This window comes from Zootoca vivipara, chromosome 1 (assembly GCF_963506605.1).
Source record: "Zootoca vivipara chromosome 1, rZooViv1.1, whole genome shotgun sequence".
NCBI classification, from domain to species: Eukaryota; Metazoa; Chordata; class Lepidosauria; order Squamata; family Lacertidae; genus Zootoca; species Zootoca vivipara.
The window spans coordinates 43,926,314-43,948,825 of NC_083276.1; the positions used below are offsets into that span (position 1 = coordinate 43,926,314).

The window sequence follows — 22,512 nt, forward strand, 5'->3', positions numbered from 1 at the left end:
AACATAAAGCAGCAACTCACAACAATTTACTAATAGTAGCAGTAACAACCAGTGACCACAAAGATTCTATTCGGTGAATTCATGTAAGCATATTCCAAAATTCTTCTTGCTTTTGCTCTTCCCTATGCAATTATGTAAGTATTTTTATTTGTTTGTTTTGGATCATGGTACACTGAGAAAGAAAGTATCAGCCTCTACTCTTGTAATGGTGACATAAGCTAGTAGTACAAGAACTGGCAAACTGCTCCTTTAACAGATTGCTCATTCTAATACAGGAAGAAGTACAATCAGATTACTGCCTGCATACACATCCTTTAATGTGGTCTGAGCCTCTCCTTATTCTCTACTAAAATTTATGAAGAAGTCCCCCATGTATTGGCAACATTCCAGAAATACATGGGATTTTAATCATCTATCCAGTGCTTTTTTTTCTGGGGGGAAGCAGAGGGACACATACTCCTAAACATTTTGTGAATCAAAGTTTGGCCTCATTGAGGGGCAGTATTTCAATATGAGTAGGAAAATGAGAGTACCCCTAAACATTTTTAAAGGAAAAAAGCACTGTGTCTATCTATCTAAATATTGGGCTACCATTTTCTCTCTCTTTCTCTTAAGGAAAAAGACTCCAAGAATTGAAATGTCTGCAGCCATTACTACACTTGAATGCCCAAGGCCTGGTATACAATAGCAATGAACTCTTGCCTCCTTCCCCTTCTGGAATCCAGTCCGACAACACTTGGCATCCACGGCTACACCTGCAGCAAGCTCAAGGCTCACTTTGAAGATTTGCCGCAGATACAATCCTGGAGATTAAACAGTGAGTAGTGTCTAAGCATTTAGAACAAACTATAAATGAACTACTGTGTCTCACTGTGAAAATGTGTTCCCTGTGGCTCAGAGGAAGCCGTAACTTTTGGCAATTCGTCACTTGTTGCTCTTTTAGTTTTCACATTGGCATCCTTTGAGGATACAATTCCAATCTGCACAATAAAGATATAAGGCCCATCTTGCCAGGTTCTCATCACAGCATTCATTGCCTGGGAGGGGGAAAAAAGAAATTGCAGGGGTATAAATCACCACCCAGAAAGAAGTTTGCATCTTCTTTCTTAAGAATTCAAGCAACTAATAAAGAACATTACCTCAGTGGGAAAAGGTGCAAATCTAATCTAAACCACAAATCAGCATACAGTTTGTACACATCTATCATGTGCACTATGAAATCACCATTAGGCATTTTAAAATCCTAGTGGTTTTAATGGGAGAAAGCCAAGCACAGACATTATCAGCAGCAGCACACAAGCCAACTAGTAGCCAGGCAGAGGGACCAAGAATGGTCCAACATAAGAGTGATCCTCTCCTGCATTATATATCACCTCTCTCATACTTACAGAATTCTCTGATACAGCGGTAAAGTTTGCTCCATCCTCTTGTTTTCCACCTGAGAGGGGTTCTGGGTGAACAAATTCTTTGAAGAAAATCTAGTAAAAAAATATACACACATATATACAGAAAGATGCACACACACACACCCAAAAAACAACCCCCATACAGACAAAGCATTATATACGTGTGTGTGTGTGTGTGTGTGTGTGTGTGTGTGTGTGTGTGTTCCAGAATATATAAAAAATGGATAGCTAGAATTTCAGATAAACAAAAATACTCTTTACATAGTTGTACAATGAAACAGAACCTGTATGGGGACTGAGTTTAACTACGCAGAACTTTTAGATTTAAAAAATGTATATTGTCCCAATGTACACCCTCTGATAAAATAGTAATAAAAGAAGCATTTTTAGTTAAATATGTAATACATATTAACATTTCATAATATAATTCAAAAAAGAAAAAGGGGAAATATCATATATATATATATATAATTACTTAACCCCCCCCCCAAAAAAAACTCCATATTGTGTCATATTACAACAATGGTCATATAGTTATAGCCCTTTTTTATAGCACCTTCAATAAAAGCTCCAAGTTCAGTTTGCATAAAAAAGAGAATAGAAAAATAATTCAAATGCAAATAAAATGCATCCAAACCATCATACCGGCCAAATAGGACCTATAAATAAAAACAACACACTTCACTCAGAACCCAGTCTCCTTGCAACCCCATCTTTCGGGGAGTTTCTGTCCCTTAGTAATTCACATGGCCTTTTGCAAAGGCAACATAATGCCACAAGCTATTTCATGGCCAGTAATAGGGATATATGTGTACCTTCCCCCCCACCCTGCCCCCCTCCACCCTACCTGCGGTCTGAAGAGTTCAGAACAGTTGGGGAAGTAGTGCGAAGACATGGCGTAGTATCCTGGCCAGCCTGGACGGTTTTCTACAGTACGTCCAACATAAACCTCTGCCTGCTCATCCTGTCAAGACAACATGGCATGACTCTATCTAGCCGAAGGGTCAGTGAAATCAAGGGGTTAACTCAACAAGCAGCTAAGAAACTGAAAAGACAGCCAACCCTGCATCTCACCTAAAACATCAATGCCAGGCACTCCACCCACCCCCCATTAAAAGGACCTGTGAAAGACAGGTTGATTTTTCATTTTTAAAATAACTTTTAAAAAACAAAATCTCAAAGCGGGCCACACATATTACAATCACAATCACAAGGAAAAGGTCAATACATATCAAAATGCAATTTTAAAATCCAGATGAACGTTAGGCAAAATATTAAAATAGAAATACTGGAATTATGCTTATGTTACAACACTTTGAAGGAATGACATTATGGCCTGCAGCCCTAAGGAGTTACTGACAGTGCAGATAATACTGGGCTAGGCAGTCAAAATGTCTTCTATCAAGGCAGCTTCATTTGCTCCTTTCATGACACCATTAAAGGGCACTGGTTTTATATCTACAATTTCCAGGAAGGTTCCCCCTTTAAGTAGCAAACTCCTCCCATGAAATACAGGGCAGGGAAAACAGAATCACAGAATCATAAAGTTGGAAGGGATCCTGAGGATCGTCTAGTCCAACCCTCTGCAACGCAGGAATATGCAGCTGTCTCATATGAGGCTCAAACTTGCAACCTTAGCATTATTGGGGAGAATTGTTGTTGTCAGATGTCCCAGCAAGGGAGGAGGAGTTGGTTGAGTCAGTCCCGCCTCCTGAGAGAAGTTCCTAGGGCAGGTGAAGTGGTGGCTGGCCAATCAGCAGGGCTGGCCAAATTCGAGGTGGAGAGAGAATCGGAGGGTTGAACTTGGGTCCCATACTAAGGTCACAGACCCTCCCAGCCCCCAGTAGGAATGCACACTTGCATGCTCAGGCTTCTCACATGGAACAAGAACCACATGAATGATGCGCTGCCTCCCCTGTTATTTAAAAGCCGAGTGGGAGGGACATGCGAAGTGTCTGGACAATGACTTTGCAATGACCTAGCTATACCCTGGAACTCTGCTCATGGGCCTGTATATTACTTTTAGCTTGCCACTTTTTGTTCCCTCAAGACAGCCAACCTCACATTTAGTTTGTAAACTTGTTGGAGACAGAGGCCGAATACTGTATCCTGAACCTGTAAGGATGGAAAGGTACAGGTAAAGGTACCCCTGACCATTAGGTCCAGTCACGGACGACTCTGGAGTTGTGCGCTCATCTCGCTCTATAGGCCAAGGGAGCCGGCGTTTGTCCACAGACAGCTTCTGGGTCGTATGGCCAGCATGACTAAGCTGCTTCTGGCAAACTAGAGCAGTGCACGGAAATGCCATTTACCTTCCCGCTGGAGCGGTACCTATTCATCTACTTGCACTTTTTGGGGTGCTTTCGAACTGCTAGGTTGGCAGGAGCTGGGACCGAGCAACGGGAGCTCACCCCGTTACGGGGATTCGAACCGCCGACCTTCTGATCGGCAAGCCCTAGGCTCTGTGGTTTAGACCCCAGCGGCCCCCCCCCCATGTAAGGATGTAGTGGAACATAAATCAATTAAGTTACCACAGCTCTAACTCAGGCAATAGTGGCTGACGAACTATGCTCAACAATCACAGCAGCTGGGGTTATTTGCTACTGCATAATTTGTAGGCTGCATAATTTAAGCAACAGATTGCATGGCTTTGGTCGTTCCTAATCCCAATTCCTTACCCCAAAATTGAAGACCTCATTGTAGCAGTCACAATACCTCAAGTACCAGCTGACATTGTAGCCTTGAGATGGATTGCATGCACTTTCATCGCCTTCAACTAAAGAGATAAGAGAAGAGAAACACAGGAAGCATCATATTCCCCTCTTTGTATTACTAAAAGGTTCTTGATAGCATCTCATTAACCCCACACTCCAGAGCAGATTAAGAGGGTATGAGGGCTTCCCTTAACAACCCATGTCTTCTTTTTGTTTTTTAGGCAGTCTAGAAACAATTGTAGTAATAATGCTTTTTAATCCAAATATTGGACTCGGCATACCATTATCATTCCCCCATCTAGGATAGACTAGCACAGCACTTGCACCAACTGCAAGCAATCCAGCTCGGCAAGATCCTTTCCATACAAAGGAGTGCTTTGCTGACACAGCAGCCTGTCATAATTTGGAACCTCAGCCTATTACAGTGAGGCAGGAAGGTGGAGAGAGTTGTATCCCAAACATCTAGCCATACGGTGAGCTCTGATAAACAGGGTAGTTAATGCCAAGAATGCAACCTTCAGGACAAAACATGAAATGCCACAAGCTCACGCTAACAAATGACTCCCTTTGTATCAAGAAAAGGGCTAACAAATGAGCTTTACAGTTCACTGCTGTGCCATTTTATATCATGCCTTTTACGTGTTTTATGTCTTTTTAAAAGTGGTCTGACCAGAAAATCTATCACACACTATACATCTTTAACAAGGCCTTTGGTTGATTGCCATCCAATGCCCTTTTAAAATGTGGGGATTTCTTTGGGGGGGGGGCATATTCAGTTGTTTCTGTTTTTATTTGGATTATGTATTCTGTGTTTTAATATTGTAATTTTATCCTGTGAACCACCCTGAGACTTGTGGTTATAGGGCAGTATATAAATTTAAATAATTATAATTATAATACAGTAGTTATAATAAACCTATGACATTTTTATGCATGCTGCCCTTTTGAGATAGAAATGAAATCTATAAAACAGGGACAGGCAGTAAAGTGCTGAACAAAGCTTAACCTCCAGAATGCACAACCAATGTAGACAAATTAACAAATCAATCTCCGGGGGGGGGGGGGGCATTGTTAGGTTATAGGTATATGGTCCATGGACATTACACTGATTAGCCTTGCAAACAAATTTTGAGCAATGCTTGGAACTCTACATGCAAATTTTGTTTTTAGCACTTATTTTTTGGTACATGATTACAGTGGACACTCGGGTTGCGAACATGATCCGTGCGGGAGGCATGTTTCCAACAAATTTTGAGCAATGCTCAACGCGCAGCGCCGCATTTGCGCACGCATGGGTCGCAATTCAGTGCTTCTGCACATGCGCAAAGTGCGGTTTAATGCTTCTGCGCATCTGCAAGTGCCAAAACCCGAAAGTAACCCATTCAGGTACTTCCGGGTTCGGCGCGGGACGCAACCTGAAAAGACACAACCTGAAAACACACACCCTGAAGCGTCTGTAACCTGAGGTATGACTGTACTGCTTATCTGAATGTTTGAATGCTTCATTAAAGGGTGAATTGAGTAGAGTGATTTGGGGGGTATAAGGAGAGTGAATGCTGAGTGATTGTATATGTGGGTTGTGCGTTTAAATTATTTTTGTGTAGTGTGACTGTGTAGGTGAATTACTCTGGTGATTGTATTAATTTGTGTGTGATTTTGTAATATTTATAAGATTTGTATGATGATAAAATCTCATAAAGATAATAATAATAATAATAATAATAATAATAATATTTATACCGTGCCCATCTGGCTGTGTTTCCCCAGCCACTCTGGGCGGCTTACAGCACATTTAAAATGGTAAAGTGGGATATCAAATCCAAATCCAAACTCTAAAACATTAGACATTAAAAATTTCCCGATACAGGGTTGCCTTCAGGTGTCTTAAAAACAAGGCAAACAGTGCCTTGTTCAACTATTACAAAATACCTGCCATATTATACAATAAGCTATAGTATGAATGCACTTACATTTTAAGAAAATGGTAGTGTTGCTGAAGAGAATCTTTCCAAAGTTAAATAAATTCTTCTCCTATAGAGGAAAAAAGGAAGCAAACAGAAGAAGCTCGAATGGAAGGCCATCATATATATGAGAACACTTTAGTTAATATATATTTTACTTGTCAATAATACTAGGTAAATAAGAATATATTATATTACCCCAATAATGTCGAACTCCTATGTACCTGTAAAAGCATGCATTAAAGCAGGAAAAGGGAACCTGTAGCTTTCCAGTTGGTGCCCGACTACAGCTCCCATCACCTCTGGCCATCAGTCGTTCTGGTTGAGGCTGATGGGAGATGGAGGCCAACATCTGGAGAACTATGAGTTCCCCATCCCTGATCTCAAGTACTCCTGTATACACATTACATTTGTACTCTTACGTGTTGCTGTATTAATGGCAGAAATGGGAAGTGCTAAAGTTGCAGCCATCTGCCCACTTGTCTGGGAATAATTCCTACTGAAATGAGAAATTACTTATTTATTAATTACTATGTTTCTGAGTAAACATAGGCAGATGAGGCATCACAAGTTGGTACATACATTGCTGTATACCACTTGTTTACTCAGTGCTTGATGGGTCACATCTAAATGAATTCCACAAAGAATTATAGGGTAGAATTCAACGGTGCACTAATACTTTCCAGATGGAACCATCTCCCATCTCCTCCCAAGCGGTGCACTATTCCGGGAATTCTCCCAACCCTACACAGCAGATTTGGAAGAAATGCAAAGGATAAGATAAGAATAAGAATAATTTATTATTTATACCCCGCCCATCTGGCTGGGTTTCCCCAGCCACTCTGGGCGGCTTCCAACAGAAAAATAAAACACAATAATCTATTAAACATTAAAAGCCTCCCTGAACAGGGCTGCCTTCAGATGTCTTCTAAAAGTCTAGATATGCAGGGGGAGAGAAGCGAAGCCCGCCTTCATTAGCAGGGGGGTCCTTGCACTCGCTTCTACTAGCACAACAGGTTAGTTGAATCTGGCCCCATTATTTAAAGTGGCACTACTTTATTTTTCATATTTACATGCGTCACCATCAGGATATGCTGGTATTTTATCTATGAAGGCTCATTCACACATGCATGTCTTTACTTGATGCTGTCAAGCAAAGAACATGCATGTGTTAAAAACTCCTAAGGAAGGTGATCCGTTTTGATCGATTCTTGTTGGTGGTGATGGTGAAACATGCAGGCACCAGGTGTTAATTTCAAATCTTACTCATCCATAAAATCAGTTGATACTTTAAGCCAGCCTTCGCCAAACAGGTGCTCTCCAGATATTTAAGACTGCAATTCCCATCAGCCCCAGCCAGGCATGAAATATGTCTCCTCAGTCTCTATTAGTCACGTGGAGAAAACTGTACAGCTCCATCATTAAGATGATGTATGACAAGTGCTTTTAGCATTGAGGAAAAATACCACATAAATGCTAATAGCCATGTACCCACTTGGTTGGGAATATGTCCAACTGAACAGTGGCATTAACTTGTAAGAAAACATGTGTAGGATTCCAATCCACTGTATTATTATTATTTTTTAAAAAATTGCAAACTACCTGCACTCAATTCTGATGAAGAATGGAACAAACATGTTAATTAATTCACATATTATTAATATGCCTTTGATCTCTTCAGAGCTATAGTCAACAATTTATCCATTGCTAAGTTACCACACAGTATTCATAACCAGGAGATAAAAGCATTGAGACCTGAGTCAGACTTAGTCTTGAAATCAGTGGGTCTATTCCAATCCTTCATCTTTTAACATTCAGCCAAGTAGTGAAGATAATTTGGCCACACATATAAACCAGAAGCAAAAACCACAGGAAACAGGAGTGTTACAATTCTTTTCAGGTATCTGAAACGAAGTGTGCATGCACACGAAAGCTCATACCAAAATAAAAACTTAGTTGGTCTTTAAGGTGCTACTGAAGGAATTTTTAAATTTTGCTTCGACTCAGACCAACACGGCTACCTACCTGTAACTAATTCTTTTCAGGGTTTCTCAGATCATTATAAATGTCTGGTCTTAGCATGAGTCACTCTACTTTGCAGGATAAATGATTTGGTTTTGACAACAGTGTGACACAGTTCATTTAACTTGTGAAAAGACTCTCATGTCAGTGGGTTTTCACATATTTACATGTGTGCTGCCTTAAATGTGGATCAGTTGGCAAACATTGCATTTGGCAAATTGCCAGCGTCATTTAAAAGACACTTGTCAGTATCTGAGCAGATCAAGGCAGCTCTGTGATGCATACAATGTACATCAGATACTAAAGACTGCCTATAAAGAAAAAAATGGCTACACATGTATTGATACATGGTGCCAATGTGGAGAAATGGGAAACCCAGGTTCAAATCCCAACCCAAGCACAAAGCTCACTCAGTATTCTAGTATCAGCCATGGTGTCAAGCTGGCCTTCCTCACAGGAGTGTTGCACGCATACCAAAGCTCTCTGGTGGGTGGGGAGGAAATTAAATAAGTATAAAATTGATGGGAATCCTACAAAGAGTATATAATCACTACCAAAAAAAACAACAACCAACCCTCCTGATATTCCAGCCATGGACTCTGGTTGCAAAAGATGAGGTCCTGGATTCTGTTGCTACCTCCGTCACAAATGAACCATGACCCTCTTTTGTGAGCAATGTAACCCTGGAGCAGGTACACACATAAGATTGCAGCAGCTACCTCTGTGTACAGGACACAACTACTGTGATTCTCCATGAATTGCTCCTCCTATGTTGCCCGCTCACATGAGCACTTATTTGCACAGATTATCTCTGAAAAACAACACCTGTACTGCACTGTCTCTCACTTTTTGTACAAACAGCGCACCCATGCATGTTCGCCAGTCTTGACAGATCCAATTATCTGTATTAAACCATTCCTTACTAGCAGCTAGAACCAGGCGATTCTTTGTGATCAATATGCAATTTTTGTTGGAAAATCGTGATCTGGGGCTGAGATCTCGACGTGGCAACGTTTCAGCACCACAGGAACAATTATCTCTTTATCCCCCAGTGCGTGGGGTGGCGGTTGGGGAGGGAAGGCAGCGAAAAATGAGGTGACGAGGAAAATGCACCCTGCACCTCCTCAGGGAGCAACTCTGTTATTACTTCACGGTCGTCCTTTGCAAGACACGGACCACAGGTTAGGAGGCCAGAGTCTGAGATCGAATTAAACGTGGTGTTCAAAACGAGGAAGTAGTAGAGCAAACCCTTGCCCGGGTGCGTAAAGTCGGCAAACGGCACTCCTCGCAGTCACGCTGCGCTTTGCAGCAGCAACGAGAAGCCAGCAAGGCCCCCGGCGCTCGATGCACCTGGAGCAGCGACAAGGCAGCGCGCAGGAACGGAGGGAAGCTCCGGGTTGCGCTGCTCACACGTGCAGCTTGGCGACGCGGGTCAGGAGACTCGTTCGCCGGGGTCCCAAATTGAGCCGCCAAAACTGCCGAAGGCGGCCGATCCCCGCCACCCCTCCTCCCTCTTTCTCCCGGGGATCCGTCCGTGCAGACCGCCGGACGGGACGGAGGCGGCGAGAGGGGCCCTGCTGGCTCACCATGGGCACCGGCAGCCGCCACTTGGAGAGCGGGCCGGCCGCAGCGGGGCCCGGCGGCCACACGAGCAGCAACTGGAGAAGCAGCAGCGTCGGCCCTGAGCGGCGGCGCCGCCACAGAGGCTGCAGCATCCCGCAGAGCGACGCCACTCCCGCCGCCATCCCCTCCGCAGCCAAGTGTCAGTAGCAGAACCCGCTCCGGCACTCTCGCCCCGCCCCTTCCGCCCCCAGGCCCGCCAGGCTCGGCGCCCAGGGACGCGGGGAGGGTGATGAGGCCGCGCCGGATTGGCTCGGGCGGCGCACCGCGGTGGGCGGGGCGCGGCGCCTCCGCACGTCACGGCCCTCTCGTCGTCACCGGGGGACAGGGACGTCAGAGGCGTGACGTCATGGCCGCGGTCATGCTTCGGACATGGACGTGAGTTGAGAGGTGAGGTGAGGTAGAAGCTGAGAAGGCAGAGAGTCCAAGCAATGTTTGATTTCTGTTTGAATAGGCTGCGGACTATGTGGGAAGCATGGTCTTCTTGGGATGTTATTGCGGCAAACTCCTCCATCGTTGGCTCAGGCTGCTATATATACAGTACATGTAAATAAACCATCTATCAGAAAGACATCACAGTCTCTGCCGCCTATACCTTCCTCCAAAGGAAGCACGGACCCTGGGGATCTCACACTGCTCGGAGATTGGGGTGCTGTGCAGCAATAGGATTATTAACCTGAGTTATTAATTCCACTCGCACCTGACACCTTGCAAAGTTTCATTTGAGTCAGAGTTCATTATAAACTCTTTACGGGTACAGGTGACACATTAATTGGGAGTGTGTCTGCTTAGATGAGTCACTTTCTCTCACCTGCCTTTGTACACCATGTTCATGTCTTGCCTTTCCTGAAGAAGCAGGTGAAATGACACAATATAGGGCATATGATCATTAGCCATATTAAATTCTGAAATAATATGTCTAAACAAGCCCACTAAATCACAACAGTGTGATCCTATCCATTTTTATTGGAAGTGTATTCAGTCCAATAAGCATGCAAAGAATCTCATCCAATAACCCCACCTGTACTCTCTAAGAATCTTGCTTCAAATGCAGCAAGAAGTTGTGTATCTACTGACAAAGACATTAATATGCAACACGAAGAGCTGAGTGTATTGATTAGAAGAAGACAGTGACGCAATTTTAGCTATCTAGACACTGCAAATGTCTTGCATCCTCGTTCCATACCACCTCGCGAAGATATCCGGTGGGCCGGACTACGAGAAACAAAAACTCCATTTCCCAGCATGCTATGCGAGAGTGAAACCAAAACTCTCCATTGGTTGGGGGCTTTTCTCCGCTTCTAGCCGGCAGCGACGGTAGTGACTATTCAAAAATAGCTCCGGGAGTGGGATATCATGGCATCAAGTAGCCAGGAAGAAGTAAGGTAAAATACCATATGATTCTGCAGTAGTTGTTTAGTAAACCTAGGTTGAAATCATAGTGCATGCTTCTAAAAATAAAAATATAAGTATTTATTTAACCCACCTTTAAGTTACCTTGTTTTCTGACATAGATACAGCTGGTAATATGTCAGTGGTAACATGCAGCAATAGACATGAAGTATTATAATCAGCGCTTTTTTTCTAGGGGGATGCATACCCTTAAACATTTTTTGAATCTAAGTTTGGCCTCATTGAGGGGCAGTTTTTAAATATGGGTAGGAAAATGAGAGTACTCCAAAACATTTTTGTAGGGGGGGAAAGCACTGGTTATAATTATAAGCAAGTAAATGAAAAATTAAGAATAAGTGAAAGAAACAGCTAGAAGCTCATATTTAATATCTGTCTGATAACAAGTCATTCCAGAGTCACAGAAAAGAAAAGCAACAGTTTCTTATGCCAAAAATATTGCTAGCAGGCTTCATTTATATAACATAGTAACTAGAAAACAATGACTGGAGGTTACTTTTGCACAGCACACCCTTTATACTGAACAATCTGAGGTTGCTTCTAGATGACCTGTTTATAACTTATCCTGATTTGTCTACACCAAATTTGAAGGAAGATTACACATCATCAGCTGTTCAGTATGCATCCGTTCTGATATTTTGTGTATATCAAAACCAAGCCCTAAATGGCCTCGGTCCAGTATACCTGAAGGAGTATCTCCACCTCCATAATTCTGCCCGGACACTGAGGTCCAGCACCGAGGGCCTTCTGGCGGTTCCCTCATTGCGAGAAGCCAAGTTGCAGGGAACTAGGCAGAGGGCCTTCTCGGTGGTGGCGCCTGCCCTGTGAAACGCCCTCCCAACAGATGTCAAAGAGGAAAACAACTACCAGACTTTTAGAAGACATCTGAAGGCAGCCTTGTTTAGAGAAGCTTTTAATGTTTAACAAATTACTGTGTTTTATTTTTCTGTTGGAAGCCGCCCAGACTGGGTGGGGAAACCCAGCCAGATGGGCGGGGTATAAATAATAAATTATTATTATTATTATTATTATTATTATTATTATTATTATTATTATTATATTGCTACTCCAGACTTTCCAGTGCCTTTCCCCAGCACTTTCCTAAGCACAAAAAGCCTTTTTGTTGTTCTTGTTGTTGCACTGCAGTGCCAACTTTAATTGCACAGCTTGAAGTTGCTGGTATGGAATTGAATTCTACCCAGAAAACAGCAACCATCTGGAAGCACCCTGAGTTTATGCTAACATGGTCACCATGAGAGGGGTGCATATTCATATTCTCAGTATCACCTTAAATTATATTGCATTATTTTTTTTTCTAGTGTTGAAGATGAGGCTGTGAGCAAAAGCAATTTTAAGACATGCAAGCAGATTGCCTTCTACAGGTAAGGAATGTGGGTGTTTATCACTCACTCTTAAAGGCACATGACTACTGTACTAACACTACATTGCAAACCATAGCACTATGAAAACGGAGGGCTAGATTCTGTTATCCTGGTGCTCTAGGACAGTGTTTCCCAACCTTGTGCCTCCAGATGTTTTGGGACTACAAATCCCATCATCCCTAGCTAGCAAGACCAGTGGTCAGGAATGATGGGAAATGTAGTCCGAAAACAGCTGGAGGCACAAGGTTGGGAAACACTGCTCTAGGAAAAGCCAGGGAAGGGCTCCAGCTAGGCTAACGGCACCTTCCCTCCCATCCTCCCTACCCCCATACTCCCGTGCACTACCCCTAAATCTGCTCTGGAGGGTTGGGAAAACCTCTAGTACAGAGGTGAAAAAGTGGGATTACCGGTATTTCATCTTCTGAGAAGCAGAAAATCCCAAAAGTGCATAACATTATATTCTTTCCAGAGTTCCAGGACATTAAAACATTACTGTTTGTTGGCATCAAAGCTTCTTAAAAGAATTCCAGCATATCATAATGGAGAAAATACTGCATGCAATGGTCACACCACTAAATATTTTTTAAAATCACGAATAGAGTTGGATTTATAAATAGTGAGAAGATGTGCTTTGCTGTGGAAAGGTGTACCAGAGAATTGAATAGCATTTTAAATTTTCAGGTTAAAATTATATATGTTAACATATATATGGAATACCCCATAAGTAGATGGTTAATTTCCACTGTTACTAGTTCATGAAGCTCTGAAAACATGTAAATCTGGGCAGCAATACTGTTTAAGCCATTTTGGAATCAATGTGATTTAAGTAACCTAATAGTGAGCAGAATTGCACCCTGGATCATTAAATAAGTAACTTGATTGTGTTCTCTTGTTTATCTGTCAGGCGTCAGAAACGTTTATGTCCTGGGAAGTCCGTATACCGAGCATTGCTGGATACAGTGGAATTATCCCACAGCCATGTCAAATTCCAAATCGTCAGTGAAGAATGCAAGGTTGGCATATACTCTGAATGTCACTGATCAAGAAAAGGAATGAACACTTTACAATACAGATTATCGCTTATGTAATATTATGGTCCATGGGGTCACGAAGAGCCGGACACGACTAAATGACTAAACAACAACAACAATATTATACTGATAATGTTTACCCTGATAATATTCATTTTCTTAGATAATGTTTACTCAGATTTTTACTGATGATATCTCAGGTAATCTTTACTCAGTTTTGAGATTCTTGCATGACCAGGGAACTACAGATCTCTTGTGCAAGTGAGAAGTTAAAGCTTTTCTTCCACAGCTAATTAATTTTACTCTGAGATCCTCTGAAGTAATGGGTTCGTTTATTTGTTAAACCAATTTGTGTCCTAGCTTTCTAAAGTTTGTTACTGAAATTGATAAAAATTGATAAAAATGATAGTGAAAATGTTAAAACGTTGATTTTAAAAAAAAACCTACAAGCCACAAATAATTGAAATAAAAGACACAGGGTGTTGGTACCCAGTTGGTACCAACATCCTGTGTCTTTTATTTCAATTCAACTAAATAGTTGTGCCAGCGGGGGCCTCCACAAGTCCCATTATCTCAATGGGGCCTCTCCCCTCCTCTTCTCCCCATGCACCACCCAGATCAGCTGGGGGGGGGGCAGAAGAAGCCCCAGAATAGCACATGAGAGGAGGAGAGGGGAGATGGTTCCATCAGGCAAAAAAAACACTTGCGCTGACATAGCAATCTCTATATCACTACTTTGAATTCCACCACCTACTGCTTACCGAAAAGGAAGTGAGGCCATTTTTGATGATTCCCTTCGCTTCTGCAGTCTCCCGTGGCACCTACCGCCCTGACCTGGAGAGTCCCGCAACTCGCTGCAGCGAGGACAGTAAATGTAAAAAAAATTGTTTTCCCTCCTATTCCAATAGCAGATGCTTCCACTGTCTCGGAACGTCACCAACTGGATTCCACCCATAGCAATTTTGATGCATCCCCTGTATTAACATTTCCTTTTCAGCACATTAACCCACAGTGGTGGTGCTGTAAAAAATGTCAGTTGAGGTAAGCCATCAAGATTGTGTTTTTCAAATGGACCAAGTCCAAGTACTCTTAACATTATTATAATTATTGTTTTAAAGAACGGGGCCTGGTACAGATGCAACATTCCTAAATATGGTTAGAGGATTGGAATCACCCTGTGGGTCTAACTGCTCCCCCCCTCTCTCTCTCTGGCACATTAATGCTCCTCTCCCTATCCTTTTTGGAACTAACCATATTACAGTACTACCTCTGCAACAGTGTAAATGCTAACTGTGGATAGCTTTGAAGCAGTCTAACCATGCTTAGACTTTAGTTTGCAAACTACGGCTTAATTTACTGGTAACTATGATTAAGTCAGAAGGTCAGCGGTTCGAATCCCTGCAACAGGGTGAGCTCCCGTTGCTCGGTCCCAGCTCCTACCAACCTAGCAGTTCGAAAGCACCTCAAAGTGCAAGTAGATAAATAGGGACCGCTACAGCGGGAAGGTAAATGGCATTTCCGTGCACTGCTCTGATTTGCCAGAAGCGGCTTTGTCATGCTGGCCACATGACCTGGAAGCTGTACGCCGGCTCCCTCGGCCAATAACACAAGATGAGCGCCACAACCCCAGAGTCGGTCACGACTGGACCTAATGGTCAGGGGTCCCTTTACCTTTATGATTAAGTAGCATCAGTGATACACATGATCCCCCAGCTTCTTGACAAGTATACAGTTAATCAGTTATCTCAGATCAGTTATATATTTCTTACTCAAAAGCAATAATGCTAAAGTGTGAGAATTATTAATAACTATTTTCTACCCTGCTTTGCCACCAAGTACTCAAAGCAACTCACAAATCAGATATTAAAGCAAATATAGAATCAATTAAAAACAATATAAACATTAAAATATTCTCCAAAAGTCTGTGGTTGGTTTGGACTTCCATTTTTATACGATTTATCTTTGCTGCTGTGCAAACAGATGCATGCAAGAGGGGATTAACTGCCTTTATTTCTAGTGACATTAACTGCATTTATTTCTTGTGACCCAAAACATCCCAGGAGAAACTCTTTCCACCATGGCTTTCCCCTCTGTTATGGTAACTGTAGATATATGAATCAATGTAATTCATCAGCCAGCCACATGAATATTCTAATTGTTACTCTTTTTCTGCTTATCCCCAGGAACCTCTTTTAGTAGAAATTTCTGAAATAGAGGGGAATATTTTCAGGCTTAAAATTAATGAGAAAGTGCCATTCAAACCAAGATATGAAGTCCCCGATGTTCTCATTAAAGAACCTGTCTGCCTCAGGTAAGCTATGAAGCAGAATTTGCTAAATAAGATGGAAACTGAGGACGCATGTATGTGATTCGGGCTGTAATCTGTGGGGTTTATTTCTGAGTAGACGTGTATAGAATTGTATTTTCAGTGACATCATAACTTGAGTTATCTTGGAATCCAAGGGTGGGTTGTTGCTCTACTCACCCTTGCATATAATGTGTAGATCTGCATGGCCAGAGATGCATTTAAGTGTGAAAAAGTTGTATATGCCCTGGGAATGAAATTAGAAGTTGATGTTTTTTGTTCAACTAGAATGATCAGTTTCTTAATGTGCAGCTGTTTGCAATTTGGGAACAAGCTTTCAAAGGTTTTATCTGTGACTGCCATTTTCTCATCTTCCAGTCTAACAGTATTGAATAAAGATGCAGACAAACTTGTGTTGGCTTGTGCCAATGAAGACCAGCAACTTCATGTCACTGCAAATACTTTTCAGATACAGTTTGTTTGCAAGGGGGAGATTGTATGGAGTACAAACTCAAATGGCCTGCTGTATTTTGAGCACCTCCAGCCAGCCCCGCAAAGCAGGTATGATATGTCTCTATCTCCACAATCCAACTGGAGTTAAATTATCTTGGGATGCAGTCCTAAAACTCTTACTAGTACATATTTGTAGGCAAGTCTATATATAAATATAAAAACTGATCACTCTTTTTTTTGGGGGGGGGGGGCATTACTTAGGAAATCTACATTGCAAGAAGAGAAAGAAGGATCAGCTAATTCCTCTAAGGTAAACAGTTTTTATTTGTAGAGTTTTGCCTTATGGATTCTCCAAGAGACAAATCAGTCCTTCTAACTGAGAATAGTTACTGGTAATTTAGCATTGCTAATGAATTCAATAGGCTTTCTTCCAGGGTGGTGGAATTAGGACTGTGGCCTTATAGTTAGCTCTTGACCAGAGTCAGTAAAACTGCAACCCTAAACACACACTTGTGGGAGTAAGCCCCACTGAAATCCATGGATCTTGGAGTTGACATGAATACAATTGCCCTGTAGTTTAGATTTTGATTATTTTTATCCAAGCAGGAAAACCAAGATGACTTGGGTCTCTGGGAAGAAAAATTTGGCAAATTTGTAGACATCAAAACTAATGGTAAGTATAGTGTCTTTCAATTCTGCTTGTAATATCTGTAATATATGTGTTCGTGTGTCATATGTGGACTGGATCACTTGCAAAAATAACCTGGCACTGTTTGTTCTGTAGTCATTTTTCCATAGCTGACATCTTCTCTGCTTGTTATACGCTGTGGTTCAGATTGTGTACATTTAACTACAGGGGCTGGAAATGGTGAGCACATATGTGCTAAACGTATCGGTCTTGTATACCTCTATGATTTTTTAGTAAATCCAGTTTTAGCACTATTGGGATATAAGCCACTTTCCAGAGTGATTTTCTGACTTCATCCTCTTTCTTATACCATTTGTCAGAGATCATTGAGCTGTGATTCCCGAATTGCAGGGGTTTGGGCTATATGACCCTTTGCATCCCTTCCAACTCTACAGTTCTGCGATTCTTCTTACAGGTCCCAGCAGTATAGGCTTAGATTTCTCTTTACATGGATTTGAACATGTCTATGGAATACCTCAGCATGCAGAGACACTTCTCCTTAAAAACACCAGGTACTGTAACTGGGCATGCATCAAATGCTGACAAAAGGGCCGCTTTGCCCAAGTCTCTGGGATTCCCTCCCAAACTGAGATTAGACAGGCACCCTCCTTGTTGAACTTCAGGCGCACGATTAAGCCTTTCTTCTTCCATTTTCCATGGATTGGTTTTATGTATGCTGCTTAGAAATGGAAGTAATTAAGTGGTATTTTAATGTATTGAATAAAGAAATGAATGACTCTTACTCTCTCCTTTCCTCAGTTTTCTCCCCCCTCTTTCCCTTAGAGTTCTGCTGCCTCTGATTCTCTTGCCACTGCCTGCTCTGTTCTTTATCTTTAGACATCCAGGGTGCTTCCAGCTGGGGGCTTGATCCTGCGAATGGCTCATTCAGACATCGCAAGTGGGTCATTGGCAGCAAGTGGGGGTGGGGCATGCAAGATGGCATTTTGATGTTGCAGAGATGCCAGGTAAAATTGGCCTGCATGAGGAGCACCCGCCTCACAATAAACACCCATCTGGAAGCAGCCTCTGCCTCTAGACCAGGCATCCCCAAACTGCGGCCCTCCAGATGTTTTGGCCTACAACACCCATGATTCCTAGCTAACAGGACCAGTGGTCGGGGAAGATGGGAATTATAGTCTAAAACATCTGGAGGGCCGAAGTTTGGGGATGCCTGGTCTAGACCTTCCAACTCACAGCCTGGAGCATTTTTTCCCCCTCCTTGAGCCCTCTATGAGGCTTTCCTCAAGATGGTGTTTGAGGACACCCCCTCTGCCACTTTCACCAATAAAATCTCTGCTACAGTGCCCATTGCTTTATCATATGCCATGGGTAGGCAAAGTAAGGCCCAGGGGCTGGATCTGGCCCAATCGCCTTCTAAATCTGGCCCACAGACAGTCCACAAATAGGAATTCGTTCATTCCCCCCCCCCCAAAAAAAAAATATAGTCCATCCCACCACATGGTCTGAGGGACGGTGGACCAGCCCATGGCTGAAAAAGTTTGCTGACCCCTGCTTATGCCATGCTGCTTCTGCACTTTAATTTCCTTGCCTCCCAGGCCCTCATCTCAGGCAGCTTCCTAGTCCTCAGCATCGGTTCCATTTTTCTTCACACAGCTTCCCCTTTCCCAGGTTGTTCTCAGACATCCTGGAGTTTTTGTTTGGTTTTGGTTCTTCTTTTTTTAAAAAAAAGAGAGAGAGAGAGAGAAGAGGATGTGGCTAGTGCAGTGTTTCTCAACCTTTTTTGGGCCACGGCACACTTGTTCCGTGAAAAAAATCACGAGGCACACCACCTCCATAAGACATACCTCCATGCCCTGTAGAGCGAGACCACCGAGCGCCCCAGCCAGCCAGAGGGGCCTGGAACCGGCTGCTGTTGCTGCTGCTGTAGCAGCAAGGAGCGTGCGGAGCGCCCTGCAGCGCCTGGCCTCTTCTTTGGGGGGGGGGCTGCCCGAGGCCTGCCGCCTCGGTGCCTGGAACCGGCAGCTGCAGAGCGGAGCGCTCCGAAGCGGCGAGCGCTCGGAGCGCCCTGCAGCGCATGGCCTCTTTTCTTTTCTTTTTTGCTGCTCAAGGCCGGCGGCTGCAGAGCGGAGCGCTCCGAAGTGCCGAGCGCTCAGAGCGCCCTGCAGCGCCTGGCCTCTTCTTCTTCTTTTTTTGGGGGGTGGGGGGCTGCCCAAGGCTGGCGGCTGCAGAGCGGAGCGCTCCAAAGTGCCGAGCGCTCGGAGCGCCCTGCAGCGCCTGGCCTCTTCTCTCTTTTTTGGGGGGGGGCTGCCCAAGGCCTGCCGCCTTGGTGCCTGGAACTGGCGGCTGCAGAGCGGAGCGCTCCAAAACGGCGAGCGCTTGGAGCGCCCTGCAGCGCCTGGCCTCTTCTTTTTCTTCTTTTGTTTTTTTTGGGGGGGGGGCTGCCCAAGGCCGGCGGCTGCAGAGCGGAGCGCTCCAAAGTGCCGAGCGCTCGGAGCGCCCTGCAGCGCCTGGCCTCTTCTCTCTCTTTTGGGGGTGGGGGGCTGCCCAAGGCCAGCGGCACGTGACAAGGCAGCAAATCACCCTTCTCGCCGCGGCATGTCCCGGCACACCAGCCAGCGTCTGGCGGCACACTAGTGTACCGCGGAACAGCGGTTGAGAAACGCTGGGCTAGTGGGTGGTCTATAAATGTAAAAATGTTACTTTTTACTCACAAAAGCTGCATCCGCTACAGAAGCAGCTTTGTGTACAGTCGCACCTTGGATCTCAAACACCTTGGCTCCCAAACAAATCGGCTCTCGAACGATCGAAACCCGGAAGTGAGTGTTCCAGTTTTTGAAGGATTTTCGGAAGCTGAACATCTGGCATGGCTTCCGCTTGGCTGCAGGACGCTTCTGCAGCCAATCGGATGCCACACCCTGGTTTTCAAATGGTTCGGGGAGTCGAACAGACTCCCGGAACACATTCTGTTCGAGAACCAAGGTTTGACTGTATTAGCAATTTGTTACTGACCTTTTCAAATAACAACAACAACAACAATTGTATTATATGCTGCCCATCTGACTGGGTTGCCCCAGTGGTGGTGTTAGAACTTACCTAAACTTCTGTGTTACTGCATCAGCTCAGGCCATGGTAGTGGAAGAGTACTAATGCTCAGGTAAATGATGGAAAGGGACGTCAATGGAGTAGCCCTCCTCCCCTGTAAAGCCCCATCAGTAGATCCTTGCACATGGCATCATATCTCAGCAAGGATGCCTGAGAATGCAGAGTGAAAGCGGGACAAGTTGAACTTGACCTTTGTTTTGTTTGATGAACTCTTTTCTTCTCCGATAGCTCCACCCTAAACAAATACATCTTTTGCCAAATACCTCATCTAGGAAAAGAAAAGAAAAAAACCCAGTTCGGGGGACAGTTTTATTTGGGGCCTCATCCCACACCTTGCTCTATTGTTCCTTTTAGGGTTGCTGTGGTGTTTTTTGCTCTGCTAGGTTTATAGTATGCAAACAAGCTAATAAAAGGTACAGAGGTGTCTAGGGATACCTAGACCAGGAGAGATCAGTGGGTTGCAGTCCTAAGCATATTTGTTATGAATCGGATTAAGCTGAACTCACCTCTGAGCAAACATGCTTTGAAAGGGGCTGACAGCCTTAAACCGGAGCAGCAGTGATCTCCTTGGGAGTCAGAATTACATTCAGCCAACTATTAAACAAAAAACTACAGAGATGACAGTCTGTATTTATTCAAATCCCAGTTCTAATTGTCTTTGTAGAGCATGCAGAGTTTAAACACTACAGTAGTCACCTCTGAAGTAACAGTGAGCTGAAGCCTATGGTACAATCCTGTATATTTCTTTATTATTAATATTGAAGGCTGGTTGATTCACAAGAAAAGTCCCTTGGGATTTAGTGCCAAAAGTGGGTGGAGTTTTCAGCATGGCTTTGCTGTCTGTCTGCTATCCTATCTCTCTCTTTTCTGGCACCCCCCCCCAAAAAAAACCCCTCTCTTTTTGCCTTCCCATCTTCATAGGATTTGATGATTTAGTGGCACCTCAGCTGTCTTGTTCTCCTCTGGGGCTGCAGTAATTTGCTTTACTCTCCCTTATTTGCTGGTTCAGAATCAGGGTTTGGGGAAAGTGCTCTTGTTCCCTTTTCAGGGTCCCTTACTGGGTCCTCTTGGGAAGCAAATGTGGACATTCAGGGGCGTCCTCTGGGAATATTGTTCCCCAGCAGCATAGCTTGTGCTCACGGGGAAGAGCAGCATCACCTTCTCCATCCCAGCGCCTTGGAGGAGCCCCGTCCCTCATCAATTACAGTGTCATGCACTCCACTTATAGCATAATAAACCATTTCTATGGGCAGCTGCTTCCGCTGGTGCCATTAGCAAGTATTAAATCAATAGCCATCAGTCTCTTGCATTGGACGAAAACAGAAGTAGCGTCTACCTCCAGCATCAACAAAGCGCTCTGGGCAAACATCTTGTCTGTCTGTTCCAGCGATGGCGATGTCTACCGGCTTTATAACCTGGATGTCTTCGGATACGAAGTTCACAGCAAAATGGGCATTTATGGTTCAGTGCCCTTGCTCTTGGCTCACAAACCCGGCAGAACCGCTGGGATCTTCTGGCTGAACTCCTCAGAAACTCTGGTGGAGATTGCTACAAAAGCCGCAATGGAGGTGAGACCAGCGCTGGAATCTTGCTCCTGCATGGAAGCACTTCTGCAGTGCATGGGGGTCAGTGTGACATTCTAGATAACTCTGGGAGCAATGCAGAATGGATGCTGAAGTGGGCATCCTCTCACCTCTGCTGGGGCACGAAAGGCTGAGTGACGACAGGCACCTAGAAACTCACCATGTGGGACCTCCATGTGTATCAAAAGCCACACCGTTACCTTTTTCTGATTGTTTTGTTTGACAGGTTTTGTCCTCCAGAACTCCAGAAACTTCGAAGCAGAGAGTGCTTCCTCAAACGGATGTGTGCTGGATGTCGGAAAGTGGGATAATTGACACTTTCATCCTAATGGGGCCCCAACCCTTTGATATTTTTAAGCAGTATGCACAATTGACAGGTACTGCCTTACAATACAAATGCTGCATTCTACATCCTGAAACTGCTTTAAGTGGCAAGAATAAACATTAAGGTGGCACACCCAGCTTGTGTATGTAAGAGAGAGAGTGAGGGAGAGATCTAAGCAGTTAAAGATACAGAACCATTGTTACAGAGTCGGGGGCGAGAGAGAGAGAGAGGAAAAAATAAATAAAAATAAGTAGCAGTTCACTACAAAGTTCATTGCCCGTTCTGTCTGCATCTACCACATCTGTGTCACAACTTCAGTTTCATTGGTAACACTGACAAGCCACTCACCAAAAAGGAACATCTCCCCACCCCTGTATTTTGTTTCTGTCTCACCTTTCACATATCGTGGAACTCAGGGCGGTGTTGTGCAGGCCCAGATCTGCTTACCTGCAGCAAGGAGGACATAGCACAGGCACCCCCAAACTTCGGCCGTCCAGATGTTTCAGACTACAATTCCCATCATCCCTGACCACTGGTCCTGTTAGCTAG

General features: G+C 43.9%; 2 protein-coding genes across 4 annotated transcripts in view; one reads left to right on the top strand and one right to left on the bottom strand.

Annotated features, from left to right (window-relative positions):
• The window catches only part of TMEM87A (transmembrane protein 87A), a 28,212-nt gene extending 18,315 nt beyond the window's left edge, over nucleotides 1-9,897 (bottom strand). For both annotated transcript variants that reach the window (XM_060275078.1, XM_060275064.1), the window contains exons 1-6: nucleotides 9,690-9,897; nucleotides 6,091-6,151; nucleotides 4,085-4,182; nucleotides 2,254-2,370; nucleotides 1,389-1,478; nucleotides 872-1,037 (exon numbers count right to left, since the gene is read on the bottom strand). In XM_060275078.1, the coding sequence (XP_060131061.1) occupies nucleotides 872-1,037; nucleotides 1,389-1,478; nucleotides 2,254-2,370; nucleotides 4,085-4,182; nucleotides 6,091-6,151; nucleotides 9,690-9,848 (691 nt within the window). In that variant the 5' untranslated portion in view covers nucleotides 9,849-9,897. The remainder of the gene's footprint in view (nucleotides 1-871; nucleotides 1,038-1,388; nucleotides 1,479-2,253; nucleotides 2,371-4,084; nucleotides 4,183-6,090; nucleotides 6,152-9,689) is intronic.
• Nucleotides 9,898-10,988: 1,091 nt separating this feature from the next.
• GANC (glucosidase alpha, neutral C) overlaps nucleotides 10,989-22,512 on the top strand; it is a 29,302-nt gene continuing 17,778 nt past the window's right edge. Inside the window, exons 1-10 of one of the 2 annotated variants that reach the window (XM_035112203.2) lie at nucleotides 10,989-11,108; nucleotides 12,453-12,515; nucleotides 13,420-13,528; nucleotides 15,730-15,857; nucleotides 16,230-16,412; nucleotides 16,566-16,614; nucleotides 16,908-16,977; nucleotides 17,408-17,504; nucleotides 21,443-21,623; nucleotides 21,865-22,015. In XM_035112203.2, the coding sequence (XP_034968094.2) occupies nucleotides 11,080-11,108; nucleotides 12,453-12,515; nucleotides 13,420-13,528; nucleotides 15,730-15,857; nucleotides 16,230-16,412; nucleotides 16,566-16,614; nucleotides 16,908-16,977; nucleotides 17,408-17,504; nucleotides 21,443-21,623; nucleotides 21,865-22,015 (1,060 nt within the window). In that variant the 5' untranslated portion in view covers nucleotides 10,989-11,079. The remainder of the gene's footprint in view (nucleotides 11,109-12,452; nucleotides 12,516-13,419; nucleotides 13,529-15,729; nucleotides 15,858-16,229; nucleotides 16,413-16,565; nucleotides 16,615-16,907; nucleotides 16,978-17,407; nucleotides 17,505-21,442; nucleotides 21,624-21,864; nucleotides 22,016-22,512) is intronic. The other variant, XM_035112211.2, reaches the window with a different exon arrangement.